We start from the raw sequence: 20,042 nt of genomic DNA, 5'->3' as shown, positions 1-20,042 counted from the left end.
AAATGTAATACATTGAACTAAAACAGCTGATTACATACTATATGAATAAAATAACGTGTACTTGTCCATAATTAACCAATGGCAAAAGTCTTACCAAAGAAGTTAATAGTTTGCTTTTTCCTTCCAGTGTGTATTGATTAGAAAATTAATACTTTCAAAAAACAAAAAGAAGAAAGATCCTAAGATCTTTGGGTCGAATGAATATCTTAAATTTACTACTAATCATTTTGAGGCAATAAATCAATATTTTTCATGATTCAGTGTATTCACATGGAGAGTTGTCTGAAAACGTCTAGACATTAAACACAGCGAAGTAAAACCAGTCTGGCATATAAAAACTGACGCATGTTCACACCTGTAGATAATTCAGTCTCCTCACTGGCCTGACCTACATGTGACTGTACAAAGGAAACTGGAGCATCAGCACCACGGTCAGCCTGAGTTCAGCATAAAGAAAAAGGCCACGAAGACAGATTTGACAACTGATATCCACCCCACAAAAAAAAAAAAAGTGTGAAAGCAAGTGTGTCCAAAACAGTGATTTAAGTGTGTTATAAAACGTTTGAAACTAGATGCAGCAGAATGTGGTTAATTAAACAGGAACAAGCTGAATCAAGCGCTTTTTATAGGTGTATTAATTTATTAATAGTTTAAATAATACATATAATGAGTGGAAGCCGTTCAATCACCTGACGATCGTGGCAGGACAGAAACATTTTTTTAAAGTTTCATCCATGATAGTTTTTTTTATTTAGATCATCAACCTCTCCTGTCTTGCTCTCTGTGTCTTCATACGTGCAGATCACAGCGCCTTTCTTTAATCACTCATTCCTTTGTCTATGGATTTTGCACCTAATTATGTATTTCAGTGATGAGTATCATGTTTTTTTTCATATTTTGTTCACATTAAACCAGATTTTACATCAATATTAATATTAAAAGAAATGTTAGGACTGATTCAGATGCAACTTTACTTATATAGCAACTTGGACAAAGTGCTCACTAAAAGAGTAGAAACAACAGACGACCCAAACCTAACTCACCTGACACAATTCAACAAGACAGAAGCTCCAGAATAAAATGGAGTGAAAAAAATCACAACATAATAAAAAAAAAAACCAGATAAAATGATGGCGAAATATACAACAAAATCTGATCCATTAGCAAAATGAAATGAAAAAAAATGCATTTCATATTTGGAGTGCAGTTTATACATGAAACTCTCAAAGTGCACAGTAATCACATTGTTGCATTATCACCTCATAGTGAAAACATCCCCAGTGTGTTTCCGGGTACCGTTCTGTCTTTATTATGCATGCTCTCCTGCAGGGTTTTCTCCAGATAGTCTGGTGTGGTTCCACACTCCAAACTCGGATCTGGGTTATACATAAATTTCCCTGTCTGCCTGTTGTGTTTCCTCCGTGATGGACCGGCGACCAGAGAAACTTTATCCATACTTTTCACTAAGTGTCAGCCAGGACCAAATCTGAATATTGGTGGTTTGAGCCCTGTTACGCTCTAACCATGTGTCTGATTGATAATTTTATGTCAGTCACTTGTATTGTTGATCACTAATTGGTGAAACTGCTACTAAACCCAGCCTCCGCTGGGCGAGATCTGGAGCATCTAAGCTGCTCAAACACACACAGTGGAGAGAGATATTCTCTCTTTTATTGGCGATTAACTACACAAAATGAAGTGTATACAGTCCAGAGCCCATTGTTAGTTTGTTAGCATAAACATGTTTCAACATTATTATACTTTATTCATTTATTTTCTAATTTTCTTTTCTGCTTCTCGCCCTCGGGGTGGGCGGCACCCTCACACCCTCTATTGGCCAGCCGCCACTGGTCCCGACCATAAACAAAGTCAGAGTCCAAAACCACAAGCTCTGTAATTCAAGTAATTTTCATATATATATATATATATATATATATATATATATATATATATATATATATATATATATATATATATATATATATATAGTTCAACCAACCATATCACATAAACCAAACCTCTAATTGGTTCAAGCAGTAAGGGGACATTTTTGAATCCAAAATCTTAACCAAAATGACATCTCATCTAAGCACCATTAATTATATAGTCAAATACCCAAAAATTACATTTGCTCTTGATAAAATTATGGTTGGTCAGAGTGAAATGAAATATATTTTAAAAAATAATAAAAAAAAACATCTGTATTGTGACACATCAGCTTCAAGAGTTAAAATCGCACCATATTCCACAAATAAAGTGAACTGGTCAGCATGTGTCTGCTGTGTCTGCGTGGGTTTTCTGCTGCTACTTTGACTTCCTCCCACTATCTAGCAATATGCTTGTTAGGATAATTGGTGACCGGAAAGTGGCCACAGGTGTGAATGTGTGTGTGTGGGAGCCTGTGCGTCTTTCTTTGTTAGATGATTGGGTGACATGTCCAGGAAGTCCCCTGCCTTTTAGTTAATGGTAGTCTGGATACACTGATGCTCTTGAACATCACTGAAACTGAGGCCACGTTTACATGTACACAGTTTCTAAAAAGAACAGATATTTCCCTCTCTACATTTAAAAACAATGTTCATTTACAATGACCCACATATACAGCTGGTTAAGGGCTGCTATGAGTATGTCAAACTTGTAGGGGCCAGTGTAACAAGAAGCATGAAGCCATGATAGCTAATCGGAATCCTTGAAAAAAAACAGGTTGTCAAAAATTCTGATGTAAATATCTGCCTACCCGCCTTTAGGTGCAAACAGAGACACGGACTTTATCCAGATCTCCACTGTGGATGGAGTTTTCAGGAATAATCGTTTGTGATTAGTTGTAGCTGCGTTTATGTGTAAATGCAAGGCCCAAACAAAGAAATATCCCTGTTTTTCAAATATTCAGGTATGTGTAAACATCGCCTTAGTGAACAGGTGGAAAATAAGGTAACAGAAAGGAGTTCAAGTCAGATTAAGCGCAATATAAATAGGAAAAAAAATTCAAATTTTACTAGAAGGTATTAGAATACTGTCAAAAAAAAGAGAATAAATCATTCATGTCTTTCCATTGTGATGATGTTGACTGAAGTTTAGATTTTCTTTCCAAACAAAAGACAAACTCCTTGTTTACCACAGTACGTCCAATAGTTTGAAGATAGAAACATGTGTACACTTCTCCTTTCCACTTTATATGTCTCCCTGTGGTTAAACTGAGTGACTTTTTCAAACCGCTGCACAGAATCAGCTGGATTATAATTGGTTTGGTTCTCTATTCAAGTACTTCTATTAAACTGTCAAACTAGAGTCTCGGTATCAGAAGGAAGTTCTTAAAGTGATTATAGTTACAGTTTCCTCTGTGATGCTTTTGCAAGAATGTCTCACTGTTCACAATTTCTCTGTAGCACAAGTTTTACAGGTGACAGTTTACAAAAATATGCTGACAAAAAGTTCAGATTGGGGTGTATCTCCAGAAGAAATGAAAGTAAACCACTGGCAGAAATTTTATTCAGCAGAATTTGACTTCAACAGGCCTGGCTTATAATGCCTGAGATAAAGCAGCGAGAGGATAGGTTCATTTTTCTCATTTAAAAGTTTATACTGTACGTATAGTATGATTTGGAAGGTTAACACGTTAATTGATTAATGCTGATAATGTATTTATTGGTCATTCATATTGTTCTTTTTCCCATGTATTCATTGGCTCTGGAAATAGAAAATATAAATTTAAAAAAAAGATATAAGACACAGGAAGGGTGGCTTATCATCACAGTTGTTCATATTTTAAGCATATCTTGAATACAACACACACAGTTAATAACAGCATATGGGAAAAACCAACCATATGCATGACCTTATTTTATCAGAAAAAAAAGGAGCTTTTAGAGGTGAAAATCCCAAATACTAAGAGGTGCAATGATAAAAAGATAAAGCATGTAAAAATGTCTCTGTGTTCTTTATTCATGATTATTGGCGACATGTTAGAATCCTTACAGGTCCTTTAACGTCTCGGACTGTTCAAAAATGTCACTGCCCTGATAATGTGTGATGTCAATAATCTTGGATACTTGCAAAGGGGCTCTCCACTATGGGAAATCCAAAGTCCCCAATTAATCTGGAACAGGTAAAACTTCCCTTAAAATGATTCTCAAACCCAAGTGGAGGTCTCCTCAAACGCTGCTGTGCAGGAGTGTCATTCTCACACCAACTTCCATGACTCAAGTTTCAAGCATATTCCTGTTTTAAGTGGCAGATATGTGGCTAATCTCCAACATCAATAAAGCCTGAGTTGACTAAAGAATAAAGATTCAAACCAGAAATACAACAATATCTGGATTCCGACTGACAGTCCTTGTAGGGATCCATGAAGCCTTACTGATATATTCTTCGCTCTTTAATAACAGCAACATTACTATACAGCACTGGGGCTGTCAGCGGTTTCAAAGAAACCCGCATTAGTGGATGAAGCGATGCACAGACTTGTTTTCTGCAGACAGTATATTGAACCATGAGGGACCGGGGACACTTCTCATGCTGTTTGTTTATGTTTATATGTTTCACCAAAAACATGCATCCATTAGCCAGGGGAGAATGTTTCATGTAACCGAACGGAAGTATGCAAACAAGCAGCCGTTAAGGCACACATGCACTTGCATGTGAATACATAGCCACCAACGCCCCCCCACACACACACACACAAGCAGATATACACACCCAAACAGACACACACACAAACAGTACAGCGGCTGGCATGAAAAGAAAACTGACAGATGGCAAAAGGTCCTGATCTCAAATCTGGATGGATGTTTGTCAGTTGTTGTGGATTCAAAACACTAAATTCATCGCTTGTATCTGGTGAAATGACAACATAACTAACGGACGATATCATTTTTGAGAAAAAAACAAACATGTAATTACACGGACATACACAAAACGTATCTCAAAGAAAGCCTAAAGAGCAGGCTAACACCTGCTGCTGGTAATTGGCTTTTTTTACTGCGAGAAAACAAACAGAAAAAGGAAACAAAAGAAAAAGAGAACATAGAAAAACAAAATCATACAGAATGTAATCAAAAATTGTTCCTGATTCAAAAATTATTTAACCCACTGCATGCCATACGTTCACTTCAATCTCAGTGTCTGGTTCGTGGCCTTGTGCTTTGTCAGAACTTTTTTTTTTTTTTCAGATGAGTCACCATGAATCACTGCTTACTCTGCCAATAGCACATAGATACAAACAGAAAAATTTGCAATAATAAAGATTAGCTTTTATTTTTTCCTTCAACGATATCACTCGGATTGCATTTCATCACTTTATTTGATATGTCCTTGGTGAGCGGCTGGCACATGCCTCTTGGAATGAAAGCAGAATTCAATCATAGAAGATGAAAAGATAGATTTTTTTTTTTTTTTTTCAAACCACCTCAACAAAGGTAAGGTCACAGACGTGGAGACCTGGACAGGTCATTAGTTCACTGCACGCCTATCACAGACTCACTCAAACCTGCAGCCAATTGAGAGTCGCAAATTAAATGGTAAAATGGTAAATGGATTTCACTTATATAGCACCTCACAGCTGCCTGAGCAGCCCCAAAGTGCTTTACCCAACACACATGTCTCTGGATTGGGAAGAAATAAGACCACCACCTTCTTTTAAAGCCATTTCCACAACTGATCTGGCAACTTTTCAACAATAAATGGGAAATATGTCAAACGCCAATAGGTCACAGGCTCACTGGTTCAAAAATCTGCTCAATGGGTCAGTTTCAGTCTGAAAAATGGCATAAATGGCACATTTTAACATTTATTGTTGGCTGTTGACTGTTTAAAAGCTGCTTGCAATTTGTGTAAATTGCAAATTAAATATTACTGAATTAATTTCAGTTTGAAATACCCGAAGCGGTGCATTTGGCAGCAGTTAATGGATTGAGGCAGACCACTTCAGGATATTTCTTAGCGAATGAAGTTGATAAAATGAACGCTGGCAGTCCATGTTGTTGTGAGCATTTTTATATTAACTTGAGATTGAGATATTTTGATCTCTGTACTTAATTACTTTAATTTTTACTTATTTTTACTATAAAATCTTATACAAATCCATTCAATGTTATTGTCATAACCTAAGTCATAGACTTAAAAACAAATGTAAAATGTAAAATGACAGAATTTTACAGATAAAAAATTGTTGAAGAAGACTCTAAAACTCTTAAAAAATTAACCCAGCATGAAAACTAAACAACAAAAGGCCATACTTGATCATGATCATTGATCATGTTTACCACTGTTCAACTATGGTGTGTCCAACTTTTTAAAACCTTTCAGCTTGGACACTGCATATAGAAAACCCACCGTCATTGGAAATTATTGGACGCTTGTAAACGTACATATTGTGAATATTAACATTTGGGCTGGAGGTATAATAATGAATTGCTCATCAAAATTGTTCCTTTTGGCTCAAAATGTTGAACCACTCTGTCTGTAACACACTTTCAAAAACTACATATATATATATATATATATATATATATATATATATATATATATATATATATATATATATATATATATATATATATATATATATATATATATAAAAATAAAAAATAAAAATGGTTCAGCACCCAGTCTGATTATTTTTCCCCAGACAACTAAGAAATGTGACCAGACCCAATGATACTTGAGGCAGAAGTTATAGTGCTGTGTCTGCTCTGCTTACAGTAATAGAACCATTGTGTTTGGTCAGTAATCACTCCACCTCATCCATCAGCCGTCTTCAGCATGATTAAGTGCTTAATTCTCCATATACCATCAACTACTTCACTTTCTTCTTTTCTAGGAGGGTCAGTTTCTGGTCCCCTTCAATCCTCTGCATGTGTCACCCCTCTCAGGGTGTGATCATTGACTCTCAGTGTTTCTCTTTTGCTGTCGCCCAGTTCTTTCATCGCCAGAGCAATCCTTTTCACTCTTTGCACAAATCCCATTTTATCTTCCTGACAACGCCGCATCCATGAATGTAGGGGCACCTTCAGATCATCCCCTGATGACTGAGCTTCAAGTCATCCCACCTAGTCCCACCATGCTAATCAATATCCACCCAGGGTCAATCCAATCGTTCCCACAAGATCTGCCTGAAACATTTTTCATGAGCAGCTAATCTTAAAGGTTCCTCGTGGTGTTAAGACGCTCAATCACGTCGACTTGCCCCGTATTGCTTCAGAGCGAACAAAACCTTTCTGTCTGAGCAAGCAGCACAGTGCCCGTTACCTGGCTTTTTTGTTAAACAGCAAATGGAGTAGTGCATATCCCTTCTAGCAGGTCTCCCTGTATAAACATCCGGACCTCTGCTTTTGATCCGGAGCGTGGCAGCAGGTCTGATCTTCCACCAGCCTAAAAGAAGCGCGTCACCCCCACCGCTCATCTCCCTCCACCAGCTCAGAGCCACACCAAATTCAAAGCCTTGACACTTGCTTACAAAGCAGCTTCTGCCTATCCGAGTCCCTATATTCAGGTCTGCACACACCCCACGCTCACTATGCTCTGCAAATAAAACATGTCTGGCACTTTCACGACTACAAAGCCTCGAGTCACAGACGAGACATTTTTCTTCTCTCGATCCTGGTCCTGAAACAAGATAAAGACCTTTTTTTTACCCCCTTTTTCGTTGGTCAGTATAAATCTTTAAAAAGACCAAACACCACTTTCATGCATGTTAATTTTGTGAAACAAATGGAACCTTAGTATGGCCTCTGTCCACTGGACACTGATATCTCAGCGTTATTAGACTCAACAGCTGCTTCGTGTCTCAAACTCGGTTAATGTTGTGAAAGCACTTTGTACACTAATTCTGTGTACAGCAAGATATGATCAATTGCACTCCTGTAAACCAATTCAGCCAGAATGAACTACAAACATATAAGCTGTTGGAAAAAGGCATCAAAAGAAAAACCAACTTAGGTTTTTTGTATGAGAAAGTAATTTTTCAATTTTGAGGACTGCAAATCATTGGCGTTATTTTTTGTTTTTAACATAATTTCAACTATTTTAGAATAAGTTTGTAAATGTCTTTGTATAAAAGTTCCGACTTCATGTTGTATAATTAGTCATTCTTCTCAACCAGATTTGCTCATTCGAGTTGTCATTAAAAGCACCTTGTTCTCAGAGTGCTGCTTATTAGAGATGCACAGAGTTTCAAAAGGGAGATTTCCGAGCTTTCAGCTTTTGGGCTCCTTCTCATGTGGAACCGGCTCCCAGTTTCAGTGAGGGATGCTAACACAGCCTCTACTTTCATAATCCGGCTTAAAAATTTCCTTTTTGTTAAAGCATATAATTACACCTGGCTCAGATTTACCCTCAAGCCTTTTCTAGTTAAGCTTCTATAGGTTTAGACTTTTAGAGAAATTTTGCATGGCACTGAACTTCTCTCCCCTCTCGTTCTCCGTACATACATGTGTCACCGTCATATGTTACTAACATTCCGTATCTCTTTTCAATAGTCTGTGCTGTCATGTCTCTCTCCCCGTTCATCCCCGCAGGATCTCTGACGGAGGAACTGGAAGTTCATAAGTCTCGGAGTCTCCTACTGCGTGTGGATTAGATGATATCAACTTGAGCTCTGTCTCTGTCCTGCCCTTCTCCCTTTTCTCAAATCCGCTCACCCCACCCAGTGCAGCAGAAAGCCACAGTCTCAGATTATGGTTAATTTAATAATTTCTTTTATTCAAAACTCACGTATAATTTATGTTTGTCTTCTTGGGTCCTTGCCTTCCCACTATCATCTCTCCTCAGACTTGAAATGTATTTCTCGGTAAAAGTGCCCATGAGATGGCTATGTTATAATTTGTGTTACATAAATAAAACTAAAATAAATCATCGCATGCAGATGTGGAAGGGGTCCGCCGAGGAAACAGTGGGTTGACCACATCAAGGAGTAGACCACGAAGTCTTATGGTAATCTGCTCAGGCGATGAAAAACCAGAGCAGATTGGAAAACTGAGTGATTGTGCCCCAAACTAAGCCGTGTCTGGCAAAACTTATTGAACGATGCTTCAAAACCGTTCGATATGAAACATGATCTCAATATGATTTTCTCTGGAAAGTTGAATTGGTCGATACATTTAAAAAAAAAAAAAACTATTTAATTTAACTTTTATTTTACCAGGAAAAACCTCATTGAAATTAAAAATCTCTTTTTCAAGAGTGTCATGGCCAAGACCGGCAGCAGTACATTAAATTTTCAGACAAAACAGGTGCACATAAAACATAAGAAAAATGAAAAGGCATTTAAAGGCATACAAATTTGCCAATTGACTATAAATTAAAATTAAGTCCATTATTCAAAACGTCTGCAGGCAGATGTGTCTGTCTCCAAGTCACTAAGCAATTTTAGTCTTGGCGATGGTGTGGTTTGCACTCACCTACAAGAAATCGTTCCTATGTTTCCCTCCAGATAATCTTTGTGAAGCAGGTTAGTTTTCCCTTTTTTACTGTGTACTCTAATTTCCTCCCACAATCGGTTAATTGGAGACTCTAGATAGCTTGTAAGTTTGACTGTGTGAGTGATTATCTGTCTCTCTGCGTTAAGCTCGGTGATGGAGTACAGACCTCGGCTGTAACCTGCCTTCACCATAGCCTCAGCTGGAATCGGTTTCATCTCCTGCAACCTTACCTTGGATAAAGCAGGTATAGAAGATGGATGGATGCTTGTTTGGATGTCTATCTTTTTTTCTTAGTTTTTTTTTAAGACGCAAGTGACCTGAACCTTTGACTACTGAAATTGAATCAGTGGTCTGATCCCCTGTGGATGCTTGTGTTGAACTAGAAGAAATTCTCTAAAGACATGTGAAGAGATTTCAATGGAAAAAAGCACATAGCTACAAAATAATCAAAAACATAAACAATAGTCAAAATGCTTTGAGGAGCGAGACACTGAAATAGGAGATAGGCTATGTGAATAAACAGCCAGAAAAACCAAAAACATGAGATCAGACTAGTCTCTTCCATCTTGCATCCTGCTTGAGCTGCAGAGAAATTACTTTGAGTACCAGATCCATAAAACCCAGCTCATACTATGGAAAGCAGAAATTTTGGGGGGGGTCTGATTTAGGATTTCGACCAAATCAAGACTGAAAACTCTTTCCTCTAAATGCCGCTCTCATGTGTTGATCCAGACAGAGCCTTGCACTGTAGGAGCAGGCAGCTGTGCATGAGCAGAATGAAATGAGTCAGATGATGCCGAAGCCTCATTGGTGGTCAAGGTACTGTGGTTTACCGTGTCTAATAATCCCGGGTTGATGAAAAGAAAGACCAGAGGTGAATGAATACAATTACTGTATGTACTATATATTGAATATCAAAAGAGGAAAAAGGATAGGAGAAAGGAAGAGGTGGCTTAATGGCTGGGCAATCAACTAGTCAGCACTTTGTTAATGGAATAGTTGGAGGACGGAGAGGGCAAAGAAGAAAGAGTGAAAAAAGAAAACAAGGCATAGGGAAATATTGAAAATAGGAGGGGAGGGGGGGGGGGGGTGTCACCTCCCTGATCTGAGCAGGATTATTATCCACACCTCACAATGACTTACAGTACTACTCCAGCCAAAATGGCTGAGTAATAATACCCGACACCACTTTTATGTGGTGTAGATTATTATGTGTGCCGCAGTATCACTCGAAGAGGAAATTTATACTATCCATTTTTTTCAACCAAAAAAAGGTCCCACTTTCCTATTCAAAATATATTCTTGCTACAACCTGTTATCCTAACATGATCTTCAATTAAAAAAAAACCCAACATTACATATTCTTGTTTAAACAACATGGACAGCAATAAATATAACAAATTAACTTCAGTTACGGTTCTACTCGCATTCAAACCTGCCATTTTTCTGCATAAAACTATAGTTGCTGCACAATAGGGGGGGAATTGGTCTTAGTTGCTTCATAGTGAAGCAGTCAGTGTGAACAATCATCTTGTCACTGGCTCACTGAATGAGGGGGCTTGGCTGAAGTGAGATGCCTCGATGGGCTGATACTAGTTAATCTTGATTTAGCTGTCATTCTCCCAAATGAGCTGCTAAATCAATTCTGGCACGAGGCCGTCACTCTGCTGTGTCACTGGAAGGTTTATAGGAGAATAAAAACCATCAGAACAAGGTGAGGCAAGGCATGAAATGGCATGGCCCATCTTTTGTGTCTCGCCACATGAGACACAGAAAAGAAGTAAAATTAGGAAAAGTATATTGGATATTGGAACAAGGTTATCAAGTTTTAATTTATCTCAGAAATAAAATTGGCAATCAGAATAAAACCCCTTTTATGTCTATACATTGACAGAATATTTTAATTTTGACTTTTTTTAATTAACACCTAAAGTTGTGTTTTTTCACTTTGGAAACTTTATTCAATTTTCTTCAGAAGCTCCTCTCAGGTCACTGCTCCGGTGGCTGCAAGTGCTGGTCAAATAACACGTATGTTTAGAGAAGCTGGAGACAGAAAATCTATCACAGCACAAAGTTCATTAGGATTTCCTTTGAGAGAGAGAGAGAGAGAGAGAGAGAGAGAGAGAGAGAGAGAGAGAGAGAGAGAGAGAGAGAGAGAGAGAGAGAGAGAGAGAGAGAGAGAGAGAGAGAGAGAGAGAGAGAGAGAGAGAGAGAGAGAGAGAGAGAGAGAGAGAGAGAGAGAGAGAGAGAGAGAGAGAGAGAGAGAGACTTTTTTTTGTAAAAGAATAAAGTTGTATTAAGATAGACATATTTCATCTATCCAAGAAAAGGAAACTTCAAAAGTTTCTCTCCTGGTGTTGAAATCAATTGTAGTGAAAAACGGCACAAAATGCTTCAGGCCCCAGAGGGTTAAACACATATATTGTTTTGTTAAATGCCATACAGAGGCACTGTTGAAGAACCGAGAAGTCACGTCACACCTTCATTCATTTTTAGTTGGATCTATAAATGTGCAAATAGTCCCCACCTTTATCTCCACCACTTCACTGTTCATCTGCACTTTTATAGTCTGGCTGAGAGTCATGCAGCGTTCATGCACCACATTGGTTATAATTTACCTCGCATGCATGTTTTATGGACTAAATCCACGGCGACATGGGGAGAACATACAAACTCCATAAAGAAAAACCCCTGCCAATAGTTGAATCCATGACAATAGGTTGTTTGTTTTGTTTTTTTCCCATTTCACAAAAGTTTTGGATTGGCTCACACTTACTGTTAAAAGCACCTAGAAATATATGTGTTGGATGTGGTGCCATATAAACAAAGTTGAATTGAATTGAACATTAGCATTGTTGTCGCGTAAACGGACACCCACAACACAATGAAAGTCTGGCATTTCTATTTGAAAACAGTGTTTTGTAAAGAGGGCATTACTTTAAATCATATTCAGACAAGTTGTAAAATGCAAAATAAAAAATGTAAGGAGTGGAACTTGCAGTATTTGTGTGTAAATGTAGGAAACACATGGCACATGTCAGAAATATACACAACTAGGATTACAAACACTTGAAAATCTAGCAGAAATAGTTTGTCACTTTCTATCTCCGAAAACATCTTTATATACAGTTAATATTATACAGCTGATATTTGGCAATCATTCTCTCCATATTGTAGCTTTTTGGACAAAACTCAAAGCGCCTCACAGTAAAACTCAGGCTCATCATCTGGATCCTTCATTGTTCCGTCAGTATGAAGAAACGCAGCCGTGTTGGGAGGTTTTGCGGTGAGTAAGCGATCACACCAACCTGCCATCTACTGATTTCACTGAGCCGAAATGCATACATGGGCAGAGCTTCAACTGGAGGGAAATAACCATTAACTCACTAAAAGAGGTTGCCGCGAAGCAGATGGTGAGCACCTCTGGGAACGAAATACGTGGTGGAGCTGCAGACAGGATCAGCTCGCTCATTCAGGAAACCACAAAGGGAAGCATCAACTGCCCATGATAGCTGCCATCAAGAGCTACAGTTTGCTGTTGCTTCTTGCCTGGTGTTACGCCATAAACATACGTTCCCAAAGAGATTGACACCAGGAGCTTCTTTTTTTTTTTTTTTTTTAACCACACAAGCTGTCATGTGAGTGTAGCTTTACTATAAGTGATATTTTACCACCCTTGCACACTCCAAAACGACACGTGACAGCAAAAGAAATCCTAGTAAGAGTAAACACAAGCTATTGCGGACATAAAATTAGATTTTGAATGGTGACTGAACTCTCCTATTGGAAAATCTGTTCTCTGTCTTGTGTCCGGGCAACAAAGCAGCCGTGTTTTTAAAAAGATAAGAAAATGAATAAAACATAAGAATCAGAATATTTTAATGTTACACAACTCGGGTCGTCGCATTAGATCACAATCCTTGAACTATGTATCCGCGAGTTTATTCGCTAATTTCCCTTACATTGATGCATTATTCAGCACTGCAGTCCATTATTTACATGCTTTTAACGGCAGTGTTATTGTGTACGAAATCCCACAATAATTCATGAGAAAACAAGGCTGAAAATGGCAGCTCAAGGCGATCACTAATACACTATTCATTATCCATCGTGTTCATCCCATCCTAAGCGCTAAATATCACTTTCCACTTAGTTGACAGTTTGGAGCATTTAACCCATGAGAGGTCAGACCAATTACACTGCCTGACACAAATTAGAGAAATGCCATGTGCGAGAAGCACAGTAACAACACCGGCTGAGCAAGTATGGTTGGGGGGGAGGAAGTAAATGCAGGTATTAATGTTTTGTTTTTGCTTCCGAGACCTTTAGAAAAAGCAGGTATGATTTACCTTTGTGAGACAGTCGTGAGGACTCCCTTATAAAGTGCAGCTGCATAAACAATCCCCCCGTAGGTCAACTTCTGTGTCTCCAGTGTTAAACTTAGAAACAACATGAACTGAGGGTAAGAGAAAATGTCAGAATGAGTGGGCTGCTGAAGGCCTGTGTGCTCTTGCATGAGAAATTATTTTTCATTTCTTCCACTAAATGGATCTGCTTCTATTTTTTTTTCTTTTAACTTGTCATTGGACTTTTTACTACAAAAATAAAACAAGCCATTCAGTAAATGTGAGATTCTTTGCCCAGCCAACAGTAAACTGTAATGTCAGAGCAAGGAGCCAGCAAAAAATGGCTTTCCAGTGAGCATTAAGAGCTAGAATGCTCTGAGCTTCTTATCCTTGGGTCAGTGACTAACTATTGGGCTGCTTGCTTTCACCGCACAGTGGAACAAACAACAATTTACAGATTTTTTCAGGAAAACCAACGAGATTGTGCTGCAGTTGCATTGAAGAGGAAATCCCTTTTCAGGTCCTCCTGCTGAGCTGAACAATCGGAGGGGGACAGACCTGGTGGTGTAATCCGCGTCGTAGATGATATGTGTCAACTGAGTGAGCACATCTGCTCCGCAAATGAATAATGCAATCATCTGACATAGCTCGTCTGTGATCGCGAATTATCTTTTCCCCAAATGCTTGTCACAGCAGGCTCCCTCTTCTCGCCGAACTACACTGAAATGTTCTTGAGCTGCAACTCCTGGTCCCCGTGCTACCGTTACATAAGGTTGAAGTAAAATATTCATCAGGCTGCTGGACCACATCTGTATGCAGCTGAGCGCTGAGGAAACACTTTTCTGTAAACCTGCTAACTACACCTGGGTGGCTGCCGCTGCTGGCTTTAAAGTGGCTTGTGTGCAAATGTGCTTGATTGCTTTTGTATACAGCTGTGTTGCTTGTGTGTGTGTGTGTGTGTGTGTGTGTGTGTGTGTGTGTGTGTGTGTGTGTGTGTGTGTGTGTGTGTGTGTGTGTGTGTGTGTGTGTGTGTGTGTGTGTGTGTGTGTGTGTGTGTGTGTGTGTGTGTGTGTGTGTGTGTGTGCGCGCAGCCATTTCAGACAGTGTGTGCATGTGGTTTCTGAAGTGTGTGCTTGTATACATGTCTGAGAGTCTGCTTGCCTTCATCAGTATGCCGAGTTGGTACTCTGGTGCATGCGTTGCTTCCACTTAAAGCAAACATTTATGTCTAGCCGCAGTGCTCCCAGAAGCAGTTGTGTCCTCCTCCTCCTCCCCGCGCGCTGGATCATGCAGCAAATGAGGTCTTGCATGTGCACGAGAAGGCAGTAAAGTTAAAACCTTCTGGGGCTTTCAGCAGGTCCATCAGGTCCAGCAGAACTGGCCGGCATCTGGCTGACCTATGGATCCCTAGAAAGCCATAATTTAAGGCTCTGCCTCAATGACCACCCACCACTCTCCATTAAGGGTTTACTGTTTAATCTATGTAACCAAGCAGACTACATTACATCACGTGAGGAGTTCACTCTCTCTTTTGATTGTTGTAATGACCGTTATTCAATTAGAGTGGATGCTGATTGATTTGCCAACTGCCATTAAAAATGTTTGATTTTTCAATAGCAGTCAGAAGTCCCAGTGACATCTCAGTGTACCAGTGTGCTCAACCCTGCTGTCTGACTGAAGCTGCTTTGTTAACCTCTAGCTGTTTCAGCGTTAAAAGGCAAAAGAGGCGAATGCTAATGTATACATTGAGGATGAAGAGAAGGGGAGATCAGAGAAATCCAGATTAAATATGCAAGGACAACGCTTACGCACTTTGATGGAGGAGAACTGAACACCGTCTAATGACGAAGGAATTTGGGCTTCTATACGAGAGCAGGATCAAGAACTACGCTGAATGAGATGCTCATTACTGTGGGCCAGATCCTGCTCATACCTGTGTGAGCTCCCCTACAGGCATATTTTATGAGAACGAGACGGAGAGACACACCGAGCTCCCGCACGGGGCTTAAAGTGAAATCTTTCTCAATGTGTGTCTATGACACAAAACTACACAGACTTATACAATTAAAAGAGGGAAAAAAAATCTGAAGTGCATATATTAAAAGATATAAAAGATGCTCAAAGCATTGCTGTGTGTAAATGTGTGTTTGCATGTATGTATCTTCTGTCGCATGAAGTTCATGTTGATTAACACCAGTGGCTTCAACACAGAGGATACATCCCATGAGATCTGTAGCCTTCAAGAAGCAGCGAGCTTAGAAAATGCAACACAGACTGCAGGCTGTTGCTGGAAAGCATTAGATTAACTAATATATTTTAAAAAGCAAGAAACTGACTATGTCCCTCGTGGAAAACTGGGGTTGTGCCTTGGTATGCATACATAAACCTGGGCTTAAGGTATTGACTCTCTGTTTATCGGGAATATTCTCCAATCCCGCAACATCTCAACTCTGTGCTTTTGAGCTTCCTCAGAAAAAAGGAGCCGAGTGAGCCAAGCGGAGGCTGCCGTGGAGGCACCGAAAAGTTACTCTGGTGAAGAAATTATAACTTTGAGAGCAGAACCCAGAAAATGTTTAATCAATACAGTTCAGCAGGCATAAATTAATAACAAAATACATTTTGATCCACTTAGTGCACAGTCTCTCATCCAAGTGCAATTACCTGAGCTAAAAACGTGTTTTAAAAGCAAAGATGAATTCTTGATGTTTGGCAAATTCTGCTGAATTGTCTCCTGGCCAGGTGAATAGTGGAGACATGAGAACAATACAACAAGTGGAACATTCAGATTTATTTCTAATGAGAGATTAAAGCAGCGCTGTTGTAAAACCTAGTTTTGCAGCTCTTGTCATGTTTCTAGTTGATTATATAGTGTATCAAGCATTTCCATATCAAATGAAAGCCTTTTTTTAAATCAATAAAAATCCTTAATGTTGCACTTTATTTTTCCTCATTTCGACTCGCCAATGGGGTCTGACTCGATATTTCTCTATCTCTGTTTTCTGTTAAGGAGTCGGTTTGTTTGTTTTTTTTACATCAATTGACCCTGCCAAGAAATATGACTAATGCTATTTGTATTCATGAGTTCTGTCTAATAACACTGAACCAGCTCACCAACAAACAAGCTACCCCACACTAACTTCCTATATTCAAAAGTCAGCATGTGTTCCTGCAGCTCTCACACTTGTTTTTCCTCACCTTATGCAATATTAAATCAACATATAATGATTTTCTTTTTTTTTTTAAACCATGTCTTCATCAGAGTTCAGTGGTAATAGGTCTTCACGCTGCACAGCATTCCTCCTGCATGCTGCTAACACACTCATCACTTCATTGAATTCATGCAGGATTCTGATCCAGAGAAGCCGATTGAACATTTAGCAACAGAACTCAGAGCAATTTAAGAAAGTCTTGCATTTACATCCTTCATTGAATAGTTTTATTACCAAGAATTTGATTCTTATCATTCTTATCATTTGATAACTTGACCCAAACAATGCAAAAACATCCTCCAGTTTGCCAGGATTTGACTTATTTTCTTCAAATTGGTTGTTTTCTGAATAGTAGGCTCCTGATCCTCAAAGCAACAACACTATTTTCCAAAAAACAAGGACAAGCAACTGTTAAAAATGACACAAGTTTGATTCTTTTCTGTATTTAACACATCTGTAGATATCTGTAGATATTTGCCAGGACTCTGTTGATCCTGTGTGGCTCTGTGTGCAACAATATGACATTACAAGTTGAACCTGCAACTCCTCAGCTGCTGTTTCGGATCACTGACACTGATGGAGTGGCACTAAAGAAATGCAATACTATTTGGAGTGATGCAGCCAGTCTGTGCGAATACTCTGTGATGACAATAAACACCTGGCCTGCTGAAGTGTCCTCAAGCAAGACGCCGAATGGGCGATGGAGTCGCCCTCCGACCTCGCAGTGCTTTTAAGCAAGACATGAAGGAGCAGCGTTTCGATTGGAAATGAATTTTCATGAGACATGAAGGTGAAGGTAAAAATCAGGAGTCAGTGCTAACTCTCAGGAGCTGAAATGCATTTTAAAGGTGTTTTCTCAGGGAAAGAGTTCCTCCTTTTTAGTAGCACAGACTTTGAATGAGCCACTGACTCTCTGTTACTAATCAACGCGATTTGAGTGATATTTGAACTAAAATACGTAATTACCCATGAAACCATTTCAAGCCCATGACAGGACTTTTAAAGAAGTGTTTTATCTCTGAAGTCAAAACAAGGTGTAATATTTATCAGCTAGATGAGTGATAAATAGCAATAACAGTTTCAATAGTGCAGGAACTGTAATGTCCATCTGTGCTAAATGATGCCCAGATGTCTACCAATTGAACATACTGGTTCTATAATGTAAGAATCAAACTCAAAACAAAGACTTAGGGCGTTAAAAATGAAATCAATTTCTATTAATCACATCAAGATTGTGACAGGCCATACGTCACATTGCTTCAAAACCAACTCCCCTGGGGCCACAGTCAGAGTGATGAGATTTAAAAAGGAATCTTCATTCTTAAGCTATTAAAATGTCCATTGTGTGGCAGCAGACAACCAACCCATATAGTTCCCTCACAACAGTTCAGCAGCTCATGTCGTTTTCCCAGCCAGAGTTATTAATTATTCAAACAAAATTGCATATGAGGTTATCAATAAAGCAAAAACGTCACAAATGGTGCTTTTCAATGTTCAGATGCCTGTCCTCTGTTTCCCCTGCAATTTTCATTCAACAAGTGCTGAAACAAGCCAGTGAAATGCTTCGACGACTTCTTACCTTAAAGAGGCGAAGTATGTTGGCTACCATAATGGAAACCGAGCTGGAGGACGCTCCGATGACCCCGACCACCCTCTCGGGTTTGGTGATGATGGGCGCCCCCCCACCCAGACACTTGACGTCTGTCCCGTCCTTCTCGATCAGAGCCTGCACGAAGGTGAGCGACTGCTCCAAGGCATGAGTGTCCCTGGAACAGGTGTCTAGGATCCGCGCTCCCAGTGTGATGTTAGGCAGCAGATTATTGTCATTATTGATGCGGTCAAGGGCGAAGAGCATGGCTTCCAGTCTGTGTATACCCTTCTCCTTCTTCAGCTCCCCACACGGCTTGCCATCGTGGCCCCTGGCGTGTACTGGGAAGAGCCCACCTAAGGAGATATCGCCGTCAATGCGGATGGAGTTCAAATGCGTGTGTCCTGGCCCTTTGGGTTTGGCAGCCCGAGCGGCCTTCAGGGAGCTGACGAGAAGCAGCAGCAGCAGAAACAGATTCAAGCTTTTGCTTTGACTGCCGGTCCGATCCGGTCTGCATGCCAGGGGCTTATACATGACCACAGCCGGAGAACACATCCACCACAGCGTACGACCAAACCCCAGCAATCAGAAAACAACAAAAGCCAGGTATTATCTTATGTTGGCCAGAGGGTTAATTGCAATACCTCTTGAAGCAGTTGGCACAAAAAAGGCTTCCTCTCATGTCTCTCATCTCTTCCAGGCATTCAATTAATGTAGAATATGAGCCAGGCTCTTTCTCACAGGATGTAATCCTGCTCCTTTCTCCTCATTCACTCCCTCCTTCCATCATATGACCACAGTAGTGGGCAGCCGTTCTTGTTATTCACAGACTTTCCTATGGAGATCCTTCACTTGGGGCATTTGGAAGAACAAAGGTGAATGATAAGGTTTTTTTTTATTTCCCTCTGTCTCTCTCGCTCTCTCTCTCCTCCATTCTGTGTCTCTTTCCTCTCCACCTCAATCAGAAGTTTTTAATCTCCACCATTCCCCTGGGCAGGGATTTGGTATGTGTCAGAGCCCTCAGGCCTGCTTAGGTCCACGGGCTTCACAGCGAATTCCTGAAAGATGAAAAAGAGAAGAAGAGTGAGACAGCGCACAGAGAAAACAGAAAAGAAAGCACATGGATTTGTATTGGTATGAGATTTTCAATGCAGTTTTCTTTTTCTCTTAACCTTTTGGTTGCATTGAAGAGACAGTTCTGCTCCCAAACTAATTTCTTCCTCTTATACAGTCTGTATATATTTAATACTGAGCATACAAAAGCTTGCCATAGACTCCCAAGGTTGACAGAGCTGAGAATCACATCCCACGTGTTTAATTTTCACCTATCAACCCTGTCAATGGACGCACTTAGTCATTAACACATTGCTGTGACATTCTCAAACATCACATTTCCGATTTCTGACAAAACTGACAAATTGAGAAAGCACTTCATGATTCCTCTCACAAAAGGCTGCGCTATCGCCAGTGGAAGGGGCAATTA

General features: G+C 39.7%; 1 protein-coding gene across 1 annotated transcript in view; it reads right to left on the bottom strand.

Moving 5' to 3' along the window:
• Positions 1–19,114, bottom strand: part of LOC308129225 (metabotropic glutamate receptor 4-like) — a gene marked incomplete at both ends in the record, with an annotated part of 145,833 nt that extends 126,719 nt beyond the window's left edge. Inside the window, one exon of the mRNA XM_080495069.1 lies at positions 18,551–19,114. Within this exon, the coding sequence (XP_080351195.1) occupies positions 18,551–19,114 (564 nt within the window). The remainder of the gene's footprint in view (positions 1–18,550) is intronic.
• Between the last annotated feature and the right edge of the window lie 928 nt (positions 19,115–20,042).

Source organism: Blennius ocellaris (genome assembly GCF_963422515.1).
Source record: "Blennius ocellaris genome assembly, chromosome: 4".
In the NCBI taxonomy this organism is placed as follows: Eukaryota; Metazoa; Chordata; class Actinopteri; order Blenniiformes; family Blenniidae; genus Blennius; species Blennius ocellaris.
The sequence above is the reverse complement of the archived record's forward strand: the minus strand, read 5'-3'. Positions and strand labels throughout refer to the sequence as shown.